The 8,996-nt window shown below is 38.3% G+C and overlaps 2 protein-coding genes across 3 annotated transcripts; both read left to right on the top strand.

Annotated features, from left to right (window-relative positions):
* The first annotated feature begins 1,537 nt into the window (after positions 1–1,537).
* Positions 1,538–4,656, top strand: LOC113707269 (ubiquinol oxidase 2, mitochondrial). Of its 2 annotated transcripts, XM_027229510.2 has the most exons (5): positions 1,538–2,061; positions 2,187–2,315; positions 2,930–3,418; positions 3,543–3,613; positions 3,938–4,656. In XM_027229510.2, the coding sequence occupies exons 1-4, from the start codon at positions 1,648–1,650 to the stop codon at positions 3,600–3,602; spliced, it is 1,092 nt and encodes a 363-aa protein (XP_027085311.1). In that variant the 5' UTR covers positions 1,538–1,647; the 3' UTR covers positions 3,603–3,613; positions 3,938–4,656. The 2 variants fall into 2 exon arrangements, with proteins under 2 accessions (XP_027085311.1, XP_071919532.1); XM_072063431.1 differs by lacking the exon at positions 3,938–4,656 and having other exon boundaries at positions 1,539–2,061; positions 3,543–3,852.
* Positions 4,014–8,383, top strand: LOC113707267 (protein ANTAGONIST OF LIKE HETEROCHROMATIN PROTEIN 1-like). The gene is made up of 8 exons (XM_027229507.2): positions 4,014–4,153; positions 4,946–5,142; positions 5,261–5,437; positions 6,375–6,484; positions 6,562–6,653; positions 6,778–7,365; positions 7,437–7,668; positions 7,770–8,383. Exons 4-8 carry the CDS (start codon positions 6,454–6,456, stop codon positions 8,216–8,218), a joined length of 1,392 nt encoding a protein of 463 aa, XP_027085308.1. The 5' UTR covers positions 4,014–4,153; positions 4,946–5,142; positions 5,261–5,437; positions 6,375–6,453; the 3' UTR covers positions 8,219–8,383.
* The last annotated feature ends 613 nt before the right edge of the window (positions 8,384–8,996 follow it).

Below are 8,996 nucleotides of genomic sequence, written 5' to 3' on the forward strand. Positions count from 1 at the left end.
CAGTCCAGTAGGTAGTTTGGATCGAGATAAATTTCTTGTGATTTAACATAAATAAACATAGTTTGTGTCTCCCTTCAAGCCAGAAAAATAACATAAATAAACACCACTATGTGATAATTTCAATAAATTTCAACATAAAGTTAAGTTTGACCAAAGAAACATAAATCCGACTGAGGATGAAGAAACCCAATTGAATACACTGATCATTTTATATCCCATTACTTTAATCTTAAAAATTGATAAACAAAAAATTAGCATAAAGTTAAATTTGACCAAAGAAACATAAATCTAACAGAGGACGAAGATACCTAATTGAGTACATCGAACATTTTATATCCCATTACTTTAATCTTAAAAATAAAAAAAAAAGAAAAAAAATAGTTTGAAAGCACAAACACAATAAATAAATAAGAATCTGTACTGGACATTTTTTTAGAGCCATCACTTAGAACATAGGCCCTTGGGACCCAGTCGTTGCAGGCTCAGACACGTTACTTGCTTATTTTCATTATTTTCCTTTTTTTCTTCTGTTAAAAGAATTGTGACAGGTTCAACGCTTCGAACCAACTCTTGGGCCTCACGCAACGTTCCGCAACTTGCTCCCCAAGAAAAACTCAATCCGGCATTCTTTTGAGCTTTTTTTTTATTAAAGAAATATTTCTTGCTCTCCTAGAAACTTCGGAATATTCCTAAATACTCCCCAGCTTATCTTTTCTGAATTATTCTAGTCAAAATAAGTTACGGATTAAGATGATAACAAAAAAAGTCCACCTAATGTATGACATTCTATGTTTAAGATATTTACTCTCTCTTTAGTCCAAATTCCAAATGCATTAAAAAAAAAGGTCCATGATATTGATTTTATTTACTTTGCATTTTCAACTAGGTTATATTTTCGTGCAAATATTTTTTTTTTTGTTCAAATTCAAAGTAGAAACTTTTTAATTGATGTCAAGTCATTTATACACCCTAATTTCCGTATAATTTATCATTTGATTATAAAAACTCATACATAAGCTTTTCCAAATCTAGTTTTATATTTTCAAAAAAATTCAACACGAGAGGATTCTCAAGTGTCCAATGTACATCTGTTAGACAACACTAGATACACGGAGAGTTTCATGAGATTTTTTTTATTATTATTTTATTATTTTCTCCTTTTTAGAGGACAGATTTTACTAGTATCCAAAGTCAAAATTGATCTCATATTGTGATACATTTCTAGAGAGAAGTTCTAGAAGTTTTGGTCATCATAAATTAAAAGACCATTTTGACCTTTACCATACCCTCTTTGTGATGATATACATATGTTAACCCTCAAAACCTTCTAGGCACTTTAGTCCTTTGATGCTTCTCTAGACTATAGTCAAAGAGGGTAGACAATTAAATATATGGTCATTTTCCATAGATAAAAAGGAGAAAAAGAAAACAATAATAGCAACAAAATAATACCACCATTTTCCACCGCCATACAAATTACCATAAACCAACTCATGCACGTGACCCATAGAACCATACTATAAAATCCCCCTTCATCACACAGGGAGGGAAAAAACAAGAAAATTCTACGCCTCAGAAATTTCTTTCCAAAGATCTCGTAAACCTTAAAAACACCAAGAAATCTTGTTCTTCTCTCTTGAAAGGAAGATGATGAGCCGTGGTGCAACAAGGGTTGCCCGGTCGGTGATCGGCCACATGGGGCCGCGTTATTTTTCCGGTGCAGCCATGGGTCCGCACGACACCAGCTTAGGGAAACTTTTTGCATGTGGAACCACGGGTTTCTTGCATGGCAATCCAGCTAAGCCGTCGGAGAACGTGATGGTGGCGTGGTTTGGGTATGGAGGAATTGGTTCACGCCAGGCGAGCACGTTGGCTTTGGGTGATAAGAAGGTGGAGGATGAGGAAGAGGTGAAGGCGGTGAAAAGTGGTGCAGCTGGTGGTGCCACCACCACGGCAGGTGACGGTGGAAATCGGAATAAGGTGGTTGTGAGTTACTGGGGTGTTGAACCACCTAAAGTTACCAAAGAAGATGGTTCTGAGTGGAGCTGGAATTGCTTTAGGGTATGTATGAAAAGAAAATTTTTAACAAGGGATGAATTTGACTTTTTATTTATATATTTTTATTCTTTGGGTTTTTTATGTTGGATTTATTTTGATTTTTGATTGAAAATAATATTTGTATGAAGCCCTGGGAGACCTACAAGGCAGACCTGACAATAGATCTGGAGAAAAAACATGTGCCAGTGACATTCTTGGACAAGTTTGCACTTTGGACCGTCAAGAGCCTTAGGTGGCCTACCGATTTATTCTTTCAGGTATTTTCTGATAAATTTTTGAATTTTTTTTAGCTTGAATTTCTTATTTTTCTCTTAACTGTTCCAAGAAATTTGTAAATCTCAATTGCTAATCTAGATCTAATTCCCTTATTGAACTAAGAAAAAAAAAAAGATTAGAAGAAAAAGGAAATATGTTTCGTTATTCTCATATATTTTTCTAAGGGACTTTTTGTATATCTTTCACAACATAGAAAAAAAATGAAGAATCTTGCAAGAAATACATAAAGAGTGTCTCTGTGTGTGTGTGTGTGTCATAAAGTGTCATAATTGTTGGGAGATTGGATCTTCAAAAACCAGAATTTTGAATTGATGGCATGTTAATCAGTTGCAATTGTCCAAGTCAGGAACTGTACATAACCAGGAATTAGTAGTCAAATGGCATACAATTGATAGTTCAGAATTGCAGTGGTAACAATTACATGCAAATTCTTGATGGAAGTAATTGTTTGATTGTTTCTTGATGGTCTACCATAATACAAACAAAGAAATTGAAAAGTATGAAAGGGGAAAAAAAAAGATCAAGACATTAGGCATGGATGGAGGGACCTGCAATAATCTCAGAGTTGGACCTAACTTGTTGCAAATTGAAACAGAGGAGGTATGGATGTCGAGCAATGATGTTGGAGACTGTGGCAGCAGTCCCCGGCATGGTTGGAGGGATGCTGCTTCACTGCAAGTCATTGAGGCGATTTGAACATAGTGGAGGCTGGATCAAGGCTCTACTTGAAGAAGCCGAGAATGAAAGGATGCACCTCATGACCTTCATGGAGGTTTCAAAGCCAAGATGGTACGAACGTGCACTCGTTTTCGCGGTCCAGGGAGTTTTCTTCAATGCATACTTTTTGACATACATTCTCTCACCCAAATTGGCTCATCGCATCGTGGGGTACTTGGAAGAGGAAGCAATTCATTCCTATACTGAATTCCTCAAGGAATTGGATAAGGGCACCATTGAAAATGTACCTGCGCCTGCTATTGCTATTGATTACTGGCGCATGCCTCCTGACTCGACTTTGCGCGATGTTGTTATGGTTGTCAGGGCTGATGAGGCTCATCACCGCGATGTTAACCACTTTGCATCGGTAAGGGCAGTCAGCATTGTGCTATTTCATGATCCGTCATAGTCATGCTCGTCAGATTTTGTTGCCTGCAGGGCAGTGTTAGGCCTTTTCTTGATGCTTGATTTTGAATTGGATTTTGACGCAGGACATTCATTATCAAGGACATGAGCTGAGGAAGGCTCCAGCACCACTTGGTTATCACTGAAGGAAGAGCAGGTCTGGTGATATTACACAAGCAGATGGTGTTTGTCTTGCGGCATAAAAGGCTGAGAAATAATGATATAGTTAACTATTATACTGAACTAGAATCCTGACTTTGTTTTCTAGAAGTATATATTACAATACAGCACGAGCCCGAGTCTGACTTGTTTGATAACTTCTTTTCCCTGTTGGATTCAAGTTTTTTTGTGCAGTAAAGTTGTTATAAAAAGTGTACTATTGTGGTTTTGCTATTATTTTCAGTTTTATGCTAATATGGTGGTGTATTACTATTGGATGCTAATATGGAGTTCCATTGTTCCTCTTGTCTCCAAATGGCAGGGTGATGCCCTGCTCACAATTTCAAAATGTTTGGAAAACTACAGAGGCTCAGTATGTTTCCAAACAATTAACATCAATTTCTGCTGCTTCCGCCGGTAATTGTATCTGGTAAGAGAACTGGAAGGAAGCTCGCCGGCAATATATGTCACTTTTCAAGGCACAGAAGATTTGCAAAATTGGCAGACTTTTTCCACAAGGAAGATTCTTGAATGTGAGGTTGTTTGACCAATTTGTGCACAAATTTAGGAAGAAAACTTGAGCACGTTATATGGAATTTCAATAGGATTATCATTAAAAAAAATGTTGCAAAGAACTGTTCAAGCTTCCTGATAAGTTCTGAGGGGAGACAAAGTTGACGACTGGACAGAATAGTTCTGTCTTACATCTATCAGATAACTCGTCTCTATTAACCTGAGCCTAAACCATGAGGATCTTGCATGACACACTTGACATATTGGAATCTTGCTTGTTGATAAAGATCAGGGGCTTGGTCAAGTCATGCAGACTGGTTTTTTTGCAATATACCAAGGGAAGTGAAAGGATGTTATAACGTCCTGTCTTGGCATATGTGAATCTTGTTTGGTGATGCATATTAGGAGCTTGATTTCTGGGGCTACGTTTGGATTTGCAATTTTTTTTTTAGTATAAACTGTTTTTGTCTTTGTGGGACACAAATACCATGAACTAATAACAAGTTAGTGCACCGTCTTTGTTTCGCATGTGCTCCTTTTATTTAGTTAATAGAGATCTTAATCATATTAATAACAGGATTAGCGTTTATGCATTAGATATTATTCGCATGAGGAATTTTGGATTTCTCAGTGCTTCAAAGTCCTCTCAAGTCATTACTTGAAATTGTAAGGGGTTTGGATATCTATAAAAACAAATATTATTTCAAAAAAAAAAAAAAATTAGTGTACAGTGAAACCGAGGCTAACCTACGTCGTTTTTGAACAAAGTCCCAAATGTGTTGAATTAGGCTGTACTGACTACTCAGCCCTAAAACAGAAACCATTCCCAATTTGTGCTCGGACCGCTGCTTCAATCCCTACGCTGCACCTCCTACTGTCGGAGATCTAAAGAAGGCTCTCATCCTGATCGAGTGCATTTCCGCCGCTCCTCACAATTAGACAGACATTTGCTCTTCAGCGGCTCATTGCGAGAGTTCGAGAGGAGGACAGGAACTCCTCACCCATTTAGACAAGGTTAGCCGACCCACTCCTCACCCATTGCGAGAGTTCGAGGTATCTGGAAATTTTTTTGCCTTTCCTTTTCTCCATTTTCTGATTTCTTTCTTCTTTCCCCTTTTAAAACTGTTTAAAGGACTCTAGTGAAAGTTTCAGCCACCCGTACCCCGGCTGCTCCCATCTGAGCCCTGGTTCCCCCGACCTCTCCAGCCTCCTCGTCGCCGTCGATACGACATTTCCTCCTGCAAGTCGCCGTCAATGACCTAAGGCCTCCACATCGCCTGCTCTTGGTTCCGTTTTTGTCCTGGCTCAGGTTTGTTTCTTAATTTTTTGTTCATCAAAATTAAAGCTTTTTATTTAAATTGAAATAGTCAGGGCTTTGTTACAGTTTATTGCCTGTTGATTTCTTTAGCACATGGAGTCAGGGATTAGCTTTCTTGCTTTTGTTATGAATTTGCCATGAAATCTTGCTGACACTTTCCTTTGAACTTGCTGTGTGACATCTGCAGCTTATTTATGTTTGTCCTGTGGAGCTATTTTTATATTGAAGGATTTTTGTAATTTTAAAGCCAAACAACGAAAAATCGATACTTTTATCTGATTTACATGAGAATAGGAATGGGTTTCTTAAAAATCGACTTCACTGTGGATTTCCAAGAATTTGCTTGATCTAGTAAGTCTCCCTTTGTTTACTGGGCTACAAATAGTTCCTTTCGGCTTTCATTTTTTTTTTCTTTTCCGTTAAAGAAACGGTTTAAATAACAATTGACCTTTGCTATTTTTTTTTGGGTATAATGTATTCTACTATTAAATATGAGAGCAATTCATCCACCATGTTTGCTGCTTCTTAGTAGAAATTCAACACCCCAATGTTTAAGGTTTGCTGATTCTTAACTTGCTGACCTTATTGAATCTCAATCAATTAGGAAGAAATACTTCAAATCAGTCGTTACTAGTATTGAAGTTGAAGTAACAAAACAAGCCTGTCATATTTCTATGGCGGGAGATTCTGCAAAATCATAGTACAATGGGAGGTTGAATATAGTATTTGGATAGGAGGTGGATGTCTAGCTCAAGTTGGTGCTTTCTACTGTGGTTTTCTACTTGGATTTTGTCTTGCCTTGTTTAATTGCAACCTGAACTCCATTTGCCATAATATTCTTCTACTACTGTGTTGTTTCCGAGATGGCATGGTGTATGCTATTTAAGGCATGTAATTTTCTGAAACCAACTTCTTATACACGTTGTAGGCTGTCTAAATTCGAACTTCCTTGGGTCTCTAAAAAACCGGTGAATCTGACTTAAACCATTGCCGCCTTTTAAGGCTACATGCCTCCTATTACCCGCCGTGCTGCCAAAGGTATATTTCTTGCTTTTATCCCCTTTGCTCAATGCCTTGCCTACTGAAAGTAACAATTTTTTTCCTTATCAAACCAGCAATGAAACTAAATAGCATCCAGACTACTCATTCATCCATTTCTTCTTGGGGGGAAAACGATTTAACGCAGTGCATTTCTAACTACTACAAGGTAATTCTTGCTCCTCCTATTCCTGCTTGGTTATTATTAAGTATGTCCTAGCTGTATCTCTAATTCTCATGCCTGTCAATGCATTTATTTTGTTGTTTCTGGATTTGTCTATGGGTTAATTAAGATGAGAAAACAAAGGCGCAATACATCGGAGCGTGTGCATTTCTCTGAGGATCACTTGATGGAAAATGATCATGATGCACATGGTGGGGAAATTTCTGACGAATCGGACGAGGAAGAGGTCCTTTTGATCTATGCCATGGTTGTTCTTCTAGGATTTGCCTTATTCAACCCGTACCTAAACCCTTTGCAGCAACGACGAATCCGAGATGGTGCACAGTCAGGTGCTCAAAGGGTGGTAGAGCTAATAAATGGCTATCGAGCCAGAATTTTTGACAACCTTCGCATGGAAGCTCCCCTTTTCCTGCAATTATGTGACTTGTTGCTTGAGCGGGGCTATTGGGAGCCGCACCCTACACAACGGGTGGGAATTCATGAGTCTGTTGCCATTTGCCTTTTGTGCTTGAGTCATAATGAGCGACATAGGGTGCTGGCTGAGAGATTCCAACAATTTTCCGAGACAGTGGATCTTCATCTACGACGCTGCCTTCGATCTCTCGTTCGATTGGGACGCGACTTTGTCAAGCCAATAGATTATCACATAATTCATCCAAGAATACAGAACAGTGCGTTGTTCTGGCCATGGTTTAAGGTTAGGGTTTCTTCCTTTAGTTAGTCATTATGAAAACTGGTTCAATATGTAACGCTAGCCCATATAATTAGGATTGCGTTGGAGCTATTGATGGAACACACGTATCAGCTTGGTGTAGAGCCGAGGACAGGGATCATTACCGGAATAGGCTTGGTGGCTTATCACACAAAATTCTAGCTGCGTGTGACCATAATATGAGATTCACTTATGTCAGGGTAGGATGGGAGGGTAGTGCCCGTGATTCTAGGATCTTACGAGATGTTTTACTTGATCCTAATTGTGCCTTTCCAATGCCACCAGCAGGTGCGTGAGATCTTCAATCATAAAACCTGGCCTAGTTGAGTTTTCTTATAACTAAATTTGAGTTGCCATAATGAACATAACTATCTATACATGATATGTAGGCAAATATTATGCGGTGGGCGCGACATACACAAATATGTCAGGATTTATGGCTCCCTTTAGGGGTGCACGGGGAACCCCACAAGAGCGGGCAACAAAAGCACTTTTCAACAGACGTCATGCATCGTTAAGAAATATTACAGAACGCACATTTGGTGTCTTGAAAAAGCGATTTCCAATACTGCAGGGGCCTATGCAGAATTATTTGATGGCAACGCAAAATAACATTGTCCTTGCTTGTTGTGCCTTGCACAACTTTATGCGCGATCATGTTCCCAATGACGCATATTTTGTTGAAGAAGAAGCTGATGCAGCATTGGCAGATAATTTAGATCAGGGCAACCAAATGTTTGGACCACAACCAGTCGATATGTCAGCACAAGGAATTGCTGGCTGGAATGAAGATAGGAGAGCAATAGCTGATCATATGTGCTATCACCAATATGCTTGAGAACATGGTGATCTCTTAATCGTGGGATTTTTAACTATAAGGGGGATTGTTGTTTCTTATTTGTAGTAATTAATGTTTCCACAGACAAATTAAAAACCCATGTAGTCTTATGCAACCACCTATTTGCTTATCTTTAAATATACCGCTCCCAAATTAAGTATTTTAGGAAGGATATGCAAATAAGATTGATTAAAAATTGAACTACTGTTTTTCAAAAACAGTGAATCCAAACACATTTATTTATCAAAAATAATCTGTTCATTTCTCAAAAATAATCTATTTGTGAACGACAGTAATCTAAAAAACATTCGTCTTTTTTGAGAAAATGAACAGCAAATTTTTTGAAAAACATTCCAATAAATAACTAATCCAAACGCAGCCTGGGCTTTTTATAGGCAACTGAGCTTATGCCTGGAGGAGAGAAAACAGGGTACACCATGCACGAACAACAGTGTATATTGGAGCAATTACAGTCTAGATTTTGATCATTATATTAGGCAGCAAGTCCATAGCAGGGGAACAGCTTTAACATATGAAGACATGAGAGGTTGAATTTCCAAAGGAAGAGGAACAGCTGACAGGAAAATAGCCCCTAATTCAATTGACTCTTCCCAAAATGAAGAAGCAATGGCTTGAGCTGAAAGGGGAATCAGAAAATGATGATGGTTGGTTGTTTCTCAAATTTTTTATTAGGCTATTGGTGTAAGATCAAATAATGGGCTTATATTCTGACCTTGTGAGGGAGAGTCAAGGCTAAAAAGTTACAGACTTCTAGTCC

This window comes from Coffea arabica, chromosome 8c, assembly GCF_036785885.1.
Source record: "Coffea arabica cultivar ET-39 chromosome 8c, Coffea Arabica ET-39 HiFi, whole genome shotgun sequence".
In the NCBI taxonomy this organism is placed as follows: Eukaryota; Viridiplantae; Streptophyta; class Magnoliopsida; order Gentianales; family Rubiaceae; genus Coffea; species Coffea arabica.